Source organism: Neophocaena asiaeorientalis, unplaced genomic scaffold (assembly GCF_003031525.2).
Source record: "Neophocaena asiaeorientalis asiaeorientalis breed wild unplaced genomic scaffold, Neophocaena_asiaeorientalis_V1.1 scaffold74, whole genome shotgun sequence".
Lineage (NCBI taxonomy): Eukaryota > Metazoa > Chordata > Mammalia > Artiodactyla > Phocoenidae > Neophocaena > Neophocaena asiaeorientalis.
In genome coordinates, this window is record NW_020172183.1 from 498579 (window position 1) to 513616 (window position 15038).

Sequence of the window (15038 nt, forward strand, 5' to 3'; positions counted from 1 at the left end):
GAACAATGTCAAAAATCTGAAAAGTGATTGAGGGGGTAGATAAAAAGAAATGGAAAAATATAGCTTGATCCAAATACACAGGGAAAATTCTCTCATTTCTATCAAAAGCTTCTTAGTAAAAAATGACATATGGAAAGTGTGTGTTTCCTATCTCCCAGCCAAAATTAGTATAATTCCAAACTAAAGGTAGATAAGAGATGCAAAATGAAGAAAACTGTCTTGGGAAATTCAGGGGTTTATTCTTTCTTATTCATAAAATTTTTTTAATGGTAAGTAATGACTTGACTTTATGATTCATTTTATTCTTGAAACATGTTCCTGAAAAGTTCAGTATATTGAAAACTTTTAGATGGATCATAGAAATTGTCATATTAAAGGACTTGTATGGTGAAAACTTTTGTAAAGTAAGGGATCATACCCTGATTTATCAGTTTTGTAAGCCCAGACTTTCGATACTGTGTTGGCTTAAGTTTTAAAAATTATAATGTACTACAATAAAATAAGAATTATGATTTGGGCCTTCATTTCAACTTTCTAAGCACAGTACATCCACTTAAAAATAAATTAGAAACTGTGGATAATGGATTAAATTGTGTTCATTGTATTTCTTTGCTCCCTCTATATTTTCTTTTTATATTAATTTATTTATTTTGATTAAAATCTTCTCTAAAATCCAAATATTTAGCAGTGAATTGATTATTCTCTAGGTAAATTATAATTTAAACTATATTAATTGGAAATTGTATTTGTAGGTTTGAAGGAAAAAATTTAATCCTTGTACTGAAAATGAAGCTAGTACATATTAGTTTGCATTGCTTCTTCAGAAAAGATGTCACAGCTGAAAATGATCAAAGGAAAAATAAAGATTTTTATCAAAAAACAAAATTAGAATGCAAAATTTGAAAATAATGTCAATGACATCATTTCTGCCTATTTTATTTTTCTGAATTTTATGATGCATCAATTTCAGCCATAAATTATACTTTAGCAGAATCAAAACTGCCTTATGAATAATGGCTCCTTATTAATCTCAGCCTTGCTAATGTCAAAAAGAAATATACCATGTGAGACTTTTGTTGCACAATACACCAAATTTAAGCATATTTTTTCATCAGTGTGAAGGTGTCTGCAGGTTAACTCCTCCTGCATAAGGTCATACTTTGTTTAGAGGAATCCTAGGGGAGGTGTTCCTGCGAAAACTATTCTAGAAAAACAAGCAGCATCTCTGTAACTTATGTTGTCCAATATAGCTGTATTAAGAGTGGCATATAGGGATTTCCCTGGTGGCACCATGGTTGGGAATCTGCCTGCCAATGCAGGGGACAGGGGTTCTATCCCTGGTCCACGAAGATCCCACATGTCGCGGAGCAGCTAACCCCATGTGCCACAACTACTGAAGCCCGCGCACCTAGAGCCCGTGCTCTGTAACAAGAGAAGCCACCGCAATGAGAAGCCTGCGCAGGGCAACGGAGAGTAGCCCTCGCTTGCACAACTAGAGAAAGCCCGCTCACAGCAATGACGACCCAATGCAGCCAAAAATAAATTAATTAATTATTTTTTTTAAGTGGCATATATTCTTCTATCTATATGTTGTTTCTTTCCCATAGATAAAATCTGTGAGAAAAATACACTTGAAGACAAGACCACAAACCCTGACTCTCAAAATCCAGCAGAATCACCTGGAACAAAGCCAGAGCAGGAGGAAATGGGGACTGGGAAAGAAGGCCTGGTCAGGTGAGAACTCAATAAAACACATAATACTGCACTCAAAAATTCAAACACCTATCCCCCACTTTAGCTGAGCAAAGGTCAGGAGAACTACAATAGTCACATAATACAAGGGACCTGGGCCAGAACTAAAAGGTCGTTTCTGTCCAGTTCATTGTTCCTTACCAGCCTGCCATGGCCACTAACCAGGATCTCTAGGCAGCCATTTGTCCATAGGCCATAGCACACCAACAAAAACATTGTAGTCACATGTCTGAGTCATTAGTATCAGCTTGAAAACAGCTTACATATTTACTAGGCATGAATTTTTTAAAAAGGACTTGAAGAGAATGTATGACTCTTCTCTGAATTCATAAAGAAATGGCTATTCCAATTCTGTAAACATTTTATTGTTCCAGAAGATTGATTATTATTTCCCTTCATCTGCTAAAGAAAGTGTGGTATGATAACCAAGAATAATTACAGAAGCAGATAATCTTTTTGCCACTGAAGGAATACAGTTATATAAGTACTTCCTACAAAATTACTGGAAATATCACAAAGAAGATGGCAATGTCAGTGTGAATCAGTGAATCCACAATAAAGCCCAACAAGAAGCTCCTTCATCTGGCCACTTCTTAGCATGTTTATGTGCCTGCTGATCCAATTTGAATTGCTTGACTATAGTTAACGTAATTGCAATAAGTGTACCCTTCTTATTTAATAGGCAAGAAGAGTTGTCATTTATAAAGAAGTTAAAAGTACCTATTCCTCCCCCTCACCCCCCATTCCCACTTCTCTCTCAGCAGCTCTACTGTATTAAACTGTGTGCTGCCAATAGGTGTCACCATGATAATCTAGGACCCGGTGTATTAGGTTGAACAATAGGCATCAGAAAGAGTGCATTTTCATTAAGCATATATTTGACTATCCATGAAAATAAACACAAGTTCACTCTACTGCACATACAAAAAAAAAAAAGTTTCACAAAAATTAAGCCTGACATATTATTTAGGCAGAGGGAAGGTACTTAAACTCTGAAGTAAAGATTAGACTCTCACAACTGGGGTAAGTAATTATATTATTTCTTTAACTGTTGGTGTTTACAGATGATTTACAGTCCTGTTAGTGAGTCATTGTTGTCTTTACTCCACAGATAAGCAGCCAAGGCACAAAAAGGTTAATTAGTTTGTCTATAATCATAGGTCAGCTCTGCCAAGATCAGACTGCAAAAGACTCAGATCCCTGAGTGGAACTTTTTCCTCGCTCCCACCAATACACTCATTTTTAATCAACATCTTAACCTACTGAACTGATCTCTCTTTCTAGCATTTATTTTAGTATATTTAATTTTGTGTAACAACCAGGGTGATATATAGGTTTTCAAAGGACTGAAGTGGAAGCCACAACTAACATTTTTAGGGATGTATTCTTCTTAACCCAGTATAGTACTTTCACTCTTCTGAAATACGAAAATGCAAACATTTCAATTACGCAGAAAATGGGTCATATCTCAAAAACACAAAACTCCTTGACACCGCTTTGTATACTTCCCACCTGTTTTACTTTGTCTTCCCCAACACACAGTTCCTTCCCTGTTATCCCATCTCCCTGTTCCAGTCATACCTGTCCTATTTCAGACTCTTGTACTCATGAATTGATTATTCTCTGGAATGTTTGATTATTCATTTTGCAGTATAGGTAGCAAAGTCGCTTGAGAATTATTGACAAACTGAGTAGACCCAAGTTAGTTTAAAGCTCTGGCTTTATGGCTGGCCACACTTCTCCTCAAGATTGAGGGAGAACCAGCTGTATTGAAGGAGCAACTTAAAAGGGTCACTGGAAGTTCCCGTGTCACTTTTGACTAATATTACTGGGAATCTTAATTTCCAATACCATGGAGGACTTACCAAAGCCTTCCTGTTTTGATTTCATGGGTATCAGTGGTACCACATCTTGAATCCTAGAGAGCAGAGTTTCTATACATAACTAGAAAATATCAATGATAAAATAACTTTCTATTAAAAGTGTTATTTCACAATACTCTCAATGAGTAAAGATGATTTTGGTATTTGCAGTTATTAAAAATCAACAGTTTTAAACTTGGGCAAGGCCAGGTTTTAAAAAGCTCTTTCTCCTTGAAAAACATTAAGGATTTGATTGATTGCAGGCACTAAATACAGATGCTGTGTGAGCGAATGATTCTCACTTCAAATTTTTGAAGTAACAAAAAAAGTTAATTATTAATAAATAAAATTTAAAGGTAGATTTTTTATTCTAAGTGCATTTACATTATCCTCTGACCTGAGTCATGGCTTGAGTAGGAATTATGTGTTTAGGATGATCAATATCATCCTATTGTATTGGGGAGAATGCATGCTGTGGATGTTGCAGTCTCTGTGTGTGAAGTGCAGTGTGATATTATTGATTATGCCTTTAGTTTCTGTCACACTCAACAGAAGACAGGCAGGGGTAGATACCAGGAGAACCAACAGGATATAGATATAGATATAGATATCACAACAGGATATATTTTTTTAACAACAAGATTATATATATAAAGAGATTTATTATAAGGAATTGGCTCACATGATTGTGGAGGCTGGGAAGTTCCTAAGATCTCCAGTCAGCGAGATAGAGACCCAAGAGAGCCAATGATATAGTTCCAGTCAGGCTGCAAGTCTCAGAATCAGGAGGACTGGTGGTATTAATTCCAGTGTGAAAGCTGCAAGCTGAAGACCCAAGAAGAGGCAATGTTTCAGTTCAAGTTTGAAGGCAGGAAGAGCTCATGTCCCTGCCCAGTCAGGCAGGAGGAATCCCTCTCACTCATGGGAGGGTCAGCCTTTTTGTTCTATTCAGGCAGGCTTTCAACTGATTGGATGACGACCACTTACATTAGAGAGGGCAATCGGTTTTATTTAGTGTACAGATTCAAATGTTAATGTCATCCAAAAGCACCCTCACAGACACACCTAGAATAGTTCCTTTTTTTTTACATATCTGTTGTATTCTATTGCTTTGGCACAAAGACTATTGCAAAGTGCACAAGGAAAGATTATCTATGATGTAATTTTCAGTTAAAATGAGTTTCTGCTTATAACATAGACAATTTCTAGAGGGCATTAAAAAAAACAATTATCTGAGTCATGTAAAAGCATTTAACTTTTTTAAAAAGTATCTTTATTGGAGTATAATTGCTTTACAATGTTGTGTTAGTTTCTGTTGTACAACAAAGTGAATCAGCTATAAGTATACATATATCCCCAAATCCCCTCCCTCTTGAGCCTCCCTCCCATCCTCCCTATGGCCTCCCTCTAGGTGGTCACAAAGTACTGAGCTGATCTCCCTATACTATGCAGCAGCTTCCCACTAGCCATCCATTTTACACTTGGTAGTGTATATATGTCAGTGCTACTCTCTCACTTCATCCCAACTTCCCTTTCCTCCCTTGTGTCCTCAAGTCCATTCTGTACAACTGCGTCTTTATCCCTGCTCTGTCACTAGGTTCATCAGTACTGTTTTTTTAGATTCCATATATGTGCTTTAGCATACGGTATTTGTTTTTCTCTTTCTGACTTACGTCACTCTGTATGACAGACTCTAGGTCCATCCACCTCATTACAAATAACTCAATTTTGTTCCTTTGTATGGCTAAGTAATATTCCATTGTATATATGTGCCATATCTTTTTTATCCATTCATCTGTCAATGGACACTTAGGTTGCTTCCATGTCCTGGCTATTGTAAATAGTGCTGCAATGAATATTGTGGTTCATGTACCTTTTAGAATTATGGTTTTCTCAGGGTATATGCCCAGTAGTGGGATTGCTGGCTCATGTGGTAGTTCTATTTGTAGTTTTTTAAGGAACCTCCATACTGTTCTCCATAGTGGTGGTTTCAATTTACATTCCCACCAACAGTACAAGAGAGTTCTCTTTTCTCCACAGCCTCTCCAGAATTTACTGTTTGTAGATTTTTTGATAGTGGCCATTCTGACCAGTGTGAGGTGATACCTCACTGTGGTTTTGATTTGCATTTCTCTAATGATTAGTGATGTTGAGCATCCTTTCATGTGTTTGTTGGCAATCTGTAGGTCTTCTTTGGAAAAATGTCTATTTAGGTCTTCTGCCCATTTTTGGATTGGGTTGTTTGTTTTTCTAATATTGAGCTGCATGAGCCCAGAATAGCTTTTGACCAAATACCTGGGGACCTTGTGGCCCAGTCAAGTTGACACATAAAATCAATTACCACACCACCTCCATTACTCACATAAAGGAACTGAAAGTTTTTCTGATGCTAAAATGCAGTCTTTTCTCACCATTTCACAGTCCTCTCATCTCACCTTCAATGGACTGAATGTTTGTGTTCCCTCAAAATTCACGTTTTGAAGCCCTAACCCCCAATGTGGCATTATCAGAAGATGGGATCTTTAGGAGGTGGACCCCATCATGCATGGAGTTCGTGCCCTTATAAAGAGAACCTAGAGAACTCTCTTGTCCTCTTTCCACCATGTGAGAATACAGCAAGAATCCTGCAAAACAGAAGACAGCTCTCACCAGAACCCAGCTCTGCTGGCACAGTGATCTCAGACTTCCAACTTCCAGAATGATGAGAAATGAATTTCTGTTGTTTATATGCCACAAGTCCATTGTATTTGTTATAGCAGTCTGAACAAGTAAGACATCACCGAACCCAGCCTTACCCAAAACTCTAACATAGAGCCTCAGTACCCTTGGGCATACATAATAATGACCTTCTTCTTCATCATGCCACATAACAGAAATTCTAATGTTAACTATTTACAAAGTTGGGCATCCTGTTTATAAAATACTCCCTTGTCTCAAATATTGTTTTGTAAGGATACAAGAGTACGGTTATATGCCTAAGCCAAATTCACATGTTATGTCTATTTAGCTCTTTATATAAACACAAAAAGAAGGGGTCAGTAAAGTTGACATTATTATCATAAAGATGTGAATTTCATAAAACAAAATCACTTCTGTGATTCTGTGATTTTTTTTCATCAAACTCTCAATAAGATTCTAAATAGAACCTAAAACTAATTTTCTGGCCACAGTAATAATACTTATCTCAAATACATGTCAGCCCAGGAGGATATTTCTTTTCAAGATATCCAAGTATTACATATCCACATTTCTGACTGGAATCCATTTGTGTTAAACTAGATTATTTATTTATTCTTTTTTTATATCCTTTCAGAATGTTCTCTAAGTTGTTTATCCAGGGGAAAAAATATTCTTTGCACATCTTCCCAGAAAAAAGCAACCAATTCATTATCTTGTCAGATGAATCATTTAGCTTCTGAAAGGCATGGGGTTCACCCCTGGAAAGTCCCATTGATGCCATTTGTCCATTACCGAGAAAAACAGCCTGTTTCTGGCATTCCATCTCAGCACATTCTTATTTTTTAATATAAAAAAGTGCATTTTGATGGACACTAATGAATAGCAAACAAAAGATGTGTTTTGCCTGGAAATGTCAAATAGCTATGTCTGAAAAGGAGACAGAGTTGAACGCCTGATAGGTTAAGTGGTTAAATGATGAACAAGCAAGTGAAAAGTTCAATGCCCATGACTGGGGTGCACTGCAAGACTGACTTTTACAGTTATAGTATATGGCTTTTCATCACCGTTGCTACCCATAATGCCAAGAAGGAAGGTTATTTCTATGAATAGTCTTCTTTGTTCATAATAGCAATCAGTCTCTATTTGGGTGGTTTTAAAATAGGCAGTCATATCACAGCAGGAACAATGAGAGCAGAATAGAATTCAGAATCTTATCAGCACTCATAAACACTGACGTGTATTGTCTTGTAGCTAGAAAAAGCAAGAATCACTGCTGTAAAGGTGCTTAAAAATCCATATGTGACTTTATAGTTGAAATAGAAAAGGAAAGCCAGCTATCAAGTTTATAAAAATAAAATACTATTTATACCATAATAATTTATAAGCATGTAAAAAAATAAAATCAGCTACACATGTGCTAATTCTGTAGGATGCATAATAAAAAATGATGCACTATTATTTTTAGCCCCAAATTAGAATTTTCCTCTATGGTAAGCAATACTTTTATAATTAGGCATTGCAAACACTTTTAACAAGAGATTGGCATCTCATTTTAATAATTATTGCTAACTTATATTTCTAGCAATATGGCAGAGTAAACATTTGTAGAAAACTCTTTGGGGAGAATGTAATTAAAACTACTAGGTAAAATATAAAACCTACATTTGAATGCATGCCTGAGCTAGTGAAAAATAAATTCTACTGATAGAAAGTTTCAAGAACTGCTGTTTGCCCCGAGGATTTTTCCAAACTCTACAGCCTAGATCTGAGTTGAAATGTGTCATTAGTGAAACAAAACCTGGGATTAAACTGGATGCAAAAAACAGGTTGGAAACTCTTTCATAAAACTAGGATTCCACAGGATAACCCACTGGAGGGTAAACTACTTCTCAGAGGGAAACATCTTGAGTAATACTTGCCTTTGTCTTGACTTTGAGTGGGAAAAATGGAAGAAATTTAAAATTGGGGGCGAGGCAGGGGGTGTGGAATGAAGGAGGAGAGGACAGAGGAGGGAAGGGGCAGAGAAGAAAGGGAAGGGGAGAAGAGGAAAGGGAAGAAAAAAATTTCTTAGCCATAAGCCAATATTCAAATAGACCTAGAACAAGAATTCTTATACTATCTATATTCTGAATAAAAAATGATGCTAAAAAATTTTAAAACAATTAAATTTGAGATCCCAGACATCTGCCAAAAACAATACAATCTGGAAGAAAACAAACTTTAAAACCACATCTCAAAGTATCCCTATTGATAAAGTTTCAATTAACATGAACTCACAGTCAAAAATTACTAAACACATGAGGAAATAAATCGCTGAACAAGACAACAGAAACAAAAAACTGCAGAATCAGATTCTTGAAAACCTACAGATGATGAAATTATCAAAAACAGTATTCTGTATAAGTATGTGATGTACATTAAAAGAAATAAAAGAGAAGATTGAAAATAAGATAAGAAACAACAAACCAGAAATTGTCAGAATTGACAAGGTATTTCTGCAAGTTAACTGAGAAGAACATCTAGAAATGAAAAGTATAATCTCTAAAATTAGAAAGTCAGTGAGTTAGACAGCAGATTAGACAGAGTTGAAGAGTTAGCAAAGTGGATGACAAATCTGAAGAAATCACCCCAACTTCCACCATAAAGAAAAAAGATGGAAAATATAAGAGATTAAAATAAGAAGTGTGGAGGAAAGTATGAAAAGGTACAAAATGCAGATAATCAGAATTCCAGAAAAAGATAATAAATAGAATGGTGGAGAATCAATATTCAAAGAAATAATGCAATTGATAAAACATAGTAGCCCTCAAATTCAGTAAGGCAAATAAACCCAAATCAGCATAAACAAAATGAATTAACCCTAAATATATTCTAATAAAACTTAAAAGTACAAAAGAAAAAGATTTTTTAATTAGCCAGAAAGTAAATACAGACCACATAAAATAGGAGAAGTAAACTAACAAACATCTGACTTCTCAACAGCAACAATGGAAACCAGTAAACAGTAGAATGGCATTATCAAGGTTCTAAAAGTAATAGTCAACCTGGAATTCTATACCAGGTGAAATTATTGTTCAGAAAAGAGGGTAAAGTGTAGATATTTTCAGTCAAGCAAAACTGAAGGGAGCTTAGAAGTTTTTTAACGTATACTTCAGGAAAAGAAAAATTATCTGAGGAGGAAAGACTCAAATTGGGGTAGTCGGGGATCAGTCAGGAAAAAAGAATTTATTCTAAATATTTCAATGAGAAGTAATTAAATACAAGGAATTCTGTAGTTTAAAATTTTTTGTAAGAGGTAGGAGAGCAAAGTTCAAGGGTGGAGACTGCAACACAGAAATTAGAAAAGTGCAGAAAGTAGCTGCCAAAGCCACAGCTGCCCCTTAATTTCAAAGCTGGAGACAGGCAGTAGAATATAAAGTCTGAAGAAGGTTCAGAAGATCTGCTGCTTCTAAGGAAGTATGCTCTGGTCTTCTGCCAGATGACAACTGAACTGTGCCTTCCTTTTAACTTTCAAATCACCTACAAATGTGTCTCATTGGTGGAATTTAAATCAGAACCCTCCTGGCAAGAGATTCTTAAAAATAAGGTTCCCAGGCTTTCAGCCACTGCAATAACATGGGAAAGTATAAAAAGGAACAGAAATGCCACTGATTGCAAATAGACAATCCAGCACAGAGATTCAAGAAGAAATGAGTGGAGAAAATGGCAAGCATGTGGATAAATAGAAATATACATTAACACCATGAAATAATTATAATAATGTCTAAATTAAGGGTAAAAAGTGAGATGGAACTAAACTATTCCCTCTACAGTAGGGTGATTGGCATAAAAAAGAATTAAGAATTTGATCAATTTTAGAACTTCTTAATTAAACATGCATGTTAAAATATATTTGAAGAACACTAATTTAATTAAAATAGAGTATTTAACCTCCATACCCTAAACATATATGATTTTAATATTATAAGATGATAGACAAGAGACAGAGAGAGCACGGAGCAATTCTGTCAATTACAAAATGAAACTGATGATTCCATGCTCCTAGATGGGTGATTTTAAAATGCTTCTTTTTGTTTTTTCATAGACTTAACACTTAAAAATTCATTAAGGATATATTATATTTGAACAACACAACTGACAATTTAAATCTGAAAGAAATTTAGAGAACCCTTATATCCAGTAACTGAAGAATAAACAGTTATTTCAAGTTTACTTAGAACATTACAAAAATTAGAACATTACAAGAGCTTAATACATTTTACTATGTAAAACAAAAAAAGCGAACAAACAAGGTACACTGTAAAATCTCCCAGGAGCTCTTTAAAAATACAAATGTTTGTGTTCTACACCCAGTGATACTGATTTCATTGGTCTGGGGTGGGTTCTAGGCCTTAGTGTGTCTGAAAATCACTCCTCAAGTGATTCCAAGGTCCATCCAGGACAGAGAACCATTTCACTAGGAGTGACCATTTCATAAATTGAGACCTAAAGTAGGTCTTAATAAATTTTAAAGATTTCACATTGAATATATTTCTAATCACTATGCAATAAAGTTAGAAGTTAATTTTTTTTTAACTAAATTTTTGAAAAATCTCACATAATTAAAATTTAAATCACACTTTTAAGTGGCCCTTGGGTCAACAAATACATCATTAGTGAAATTAGAAAATATTCAGAAAGGAAACACAATGAAAATATTGCACACCAAACTTATAGAATAATAAAGATACTAACAGGTATTTGGTTTTTCTTCCTTTTATTTTTTTTCTTTTCCTTTTTTGTTTTTAACTAGAAAAGTTGGTTATAAAATTTCTTGGAAGAACAAACAAGCAAACATAGCGAGGAAAACGCTGAAAATGGAGTTTTTAGAGTAATGTAGGTGGTATAAGTCCTACCAAATATTAAAACCTATTTAAAAACCTTTGTAATAAAAATAATAGTGTGGCATTGGCACATGAATAGCTAAACCAATAGTATAGAGAATACAGAAATAGACCTAACTGCATATAAAAATATAGTGTATGATAAAGTTGGCGTCTAAAATCAGTACAAAAATTGTAGATTTAAATAACTGGTATTAGAGTAAGCGGATAGCCATATAGAAAGAAAGTAAAATTGGATCTGTCCCTCGTGCAGCACACAAGGATAAATTCCCAATGAATCAGAGATTTAAATGTAAAATAGTGAAACAGCACAAGTACTAGGAAAAGAGGTTCAAACCCCTTCATACCCTGGAAAGGTACATTAATCCCCAAATTCAAACTTCAGAAGCAAAAAAGCAAGGGCTTAATACATTTTACTATGTAAAACAAAAGCAAAGCAAACAAACAAAAAACTTTTCATTACAAAAAAGATTATAAGCAAAAAAAAAGAGACAAAATAAGCAATGAAAATTCTTTGCTATGAATGAAAATTCATATGAAATTTCTCACTGCTATTTTCTTTGGGGATTGATTATTTTATTCGGGGATTAACAGACATTAAAATTTTTTCATTACGATACTTTACAACTGTTAATGACTCAATCAAGTTGATATCTTTGTGATATGTTACTACCACAATTTTATTTTCCTCTTTTTAAAATCTAATACCAGAAGTACAATGTACTTACCTAATAGCATAGAGCAAAACCACTATGTCATGTAATCCCAGGATTAAAATAATAATCCTGACACTCAATACAGCGCAATCTGAAAGTCCATCTTGATCTCAAAAAAAAGTAATTATTAGTAGTGTATATATATGCACATATTATATATAATATAATATTCATACCTTATGTATACATTATTCATATACATATAATATGAGTATATTTGGTGACAAATTACCTGCTAAAGTCTCCACCTGTACTTTCTACTCTTAAAAGTCATTAATATTGTGCCAGAAATTATATGTGGCACATGAAGATGAAACAGACCAGTATCAGAAACATCAAGAGTGATTTACTAGTAGGCAGTTAGACATGAGTCAGCAGACAGAAGACAAAAATTTTATGAATATGCGTAGTTGCCTTGAGAGAGGAACGAGTCTACAGACACAGTTTGTGACCCTATTTAAATCACTTCTGACATGTCAGTTGCCTGTTGCCATAGACAACCAGAGCAGACAGAATTTGTGTCTACTTTTTTTTTGTCATAAAGAGAAGGAAAATAGACAAATTTTTTATTATTTTATGACACCTAAATTGTGACTTCTAAAAAAAATAGATCTACTTATTTACCTAGTACAGTGAAGGGAACCATAGAATAATTGGTGGGTTTTTTGAAAGCTTTTAAAAATTATGCAAGTGGACAAATTCAGATTACTATGAGGCAGGCAAATAATACCCATGTATAAAGCACACGGGATATGGAAACAACAGAGCAAGCAAGATGATAAGAGACAGGAGAAGAGGGGATACTGAGGTGCATTGGAGTGCACCCAGGGATTCCTCCTTCCCTTAAAGAGCCAATCCAGCTGAGAGATGCCATAGGGAAAAATGAGTCCAGTGATGCCAATATTATCTGATTTTTTTAAGAAAACCCCAAAATGAATACTACCAAAATAATTCGAAATTCTTTTAAACTATAGGCCAAACAAAACACAGCTACCATCTCTGCCTTAAAAGGGTAGGCTAGTTCTAAACAAGTTGACTGTTAAAAAATATAATTCCATTATAAAATTAGAGATGTGGTCCACAGGAAAAATATTCATTATTACTGTTCCCAACGTGAAGCACATATAGAGAACAAAATCAAAACTAAAGAATATTTTGTGGATTATAATGAATAACTTTGTACATTTCCTTTCAGTATTTTTGTTATTTTTAGGATTTGCGTGTATACTGTAGTATTTTTTTAGATATTATATTTTAGTTATTTTAGATATCTTTTGTCTGATATTATTTAATAAGCAGTCTTCCATTTGAACAGCATGTTTTTATAGCCAGTCTCTTTAATGCATTCATAATAGTCCAAATAGCATAAATAGCAAGAGCCTAGAAAAGAGGTTTTGTTGATTCTATTTGAAAGTTCATTGACTGATGGAAGCTGGAAGATTTGGTAAAAAAAAAAAAAGAAGGTAAAATGGAAGCTCCCTAATGTGAGAGAATAACTAGATGACTCATTGTGTTTTTTAAAATCTTTATCTCCTTGGAAAGAGGAAAATGATGGGTCTGCCTAGGACTGGCATTAGCAGGAGACAAGAGCATGATGAGACAAAGGAGTAGAGATGAAGGAGGGGGTACCTCCCTACCTGGTGACAGCAGCAGACAAAAGAGCTGAATCACCTGAGAAAGGGAAAAGAAAAAGAAAAAAAGAGTTTCCCACCTAGTGAGAGACAATTTCAGCCATGGGGAACAGCAAAACTAGCACAGTGATTTGCAGCATATCAGTTCTCAAAAAGCAGCAAAAATGCTATGCAGATAAGCTGAGGGGAGCAACCCCATAAGCAACCTAAAAGTAAGCTGGCCTGTGGGAATCAGGATGGGAAATGGAAGCTTATCAGACACCCCCCCACTCTCTCCACCCTTTTTGAGGAAGGAAGGTACTTGAATGTTTCAGCAAGTCAGCAAAGTTATGGGGAATTGCTCATTTACTAGAGTGGGGCAATTGCCAGAGAGGTTGACAATTTTATCTCAAATGTTTAGCACAGGGTCTGGCACTTATTATATGCAGCTGACGATAATTGCTTTGTGAATAAAACATTGTATATTTTACTCTGCTCCAAGTAGATTTCAAGAAGAGGGATCACAAAGTGAAACATATATATATATATATATTTTTTTTTTTAATTTCTGATAGAAATTTTATGAGTACATATAGTTTAATGCCTGAAAACTGTTCTCATTTTAAATATAGGAATCTTTTCAAATATGGCTGTTTTCACTAATCATGATATGTCTTGCCAGTTTTTCCTTTATCTTTATATGAAAGGTAATGTTTTCGTTTATTGTTACCCTTTTCCAGCATCCCATAATATCCAGTTTGTTATATAGTGTGGTAAAAAATGCAACTGAGACCTTAAATGTCTAATAATTCTGTTCCAATAAATGTTCACCCTAATTCTGCTGAAGCAAGGAATAGTTTCACAACTAGTTTATGTGCCAACCATCAGCTAGGTAAATCGCTTCTACCTAGCCTAATGATTCATTTTATTCTAACTTTTTTTATGCAACTGTTTACCAGAGCCCTTATCTGGGCATCCAGCTCACAAAAACAGGCCTGTTTTGAGCCCTCCCAAATGCTGGTCATGGTAAGGCATTGACAGACAGTAGAAAAACAACTGTGCCAAAAGGAAAAAGCAGCAAGAGGACAAGCCAACAAAACAGAAGCCATCAGAAGTTCCACATGCTTCCACCACTAAGTGTAATGTGTGTCTGGATCTGTACACTTTTTGGGCCCCTCACTGTTGTGGCCTCTTCCGTTGCGGAGCACAGGATCCGAACGCGCAGGCTCAGCGGCCGTGGCTCACGGGCCCAGTCGCTCCGCGGAATGTGAGATCTTCCCGGACCTGGGCGTGTCCCCTGCATCGGCAGGCGGGCTCTCAACCACTGCGCCACCAGGGAAGCCCTGGGCCTGCACCCTTTTAATTAGCCTTTGCTCCTATTACAGTGGATGAGCTGAACACACCGTGTTTCAAGGCGGATTCCTCCAGGACTGCCCATCCCCCTCATCTACTCAGGACGTCACTCGGGCAGTGTTCCCTTTCTCTCCCTCACCACCTCTCTGTTGGATCATTTCTATAAGCATCTAAACATGTTGT

General features: G+C 35.5%; 1 protein-coding gene across 1 annotated transcript in view; it reads left to right on the forward strand.

The window, feature by feature from the left end:
- Positions 1-15038, forward strand: part of CNGB3 (cyclic nucleotide gated channel subunit beta 3) — a 142799-nt gene that overhangs the window by 16091 nt on the left and 111670 nt on the right. The window contains exon 3 of the mRNA XM_024761527.1: positions 1608-1734. Coding sequence (XP_024617295.1) covers positions 1608-1734 — 127 coding nt within the window. The remainder of the gene's footprint in view (positions 1-1607; positions 1735-15038) is intronic.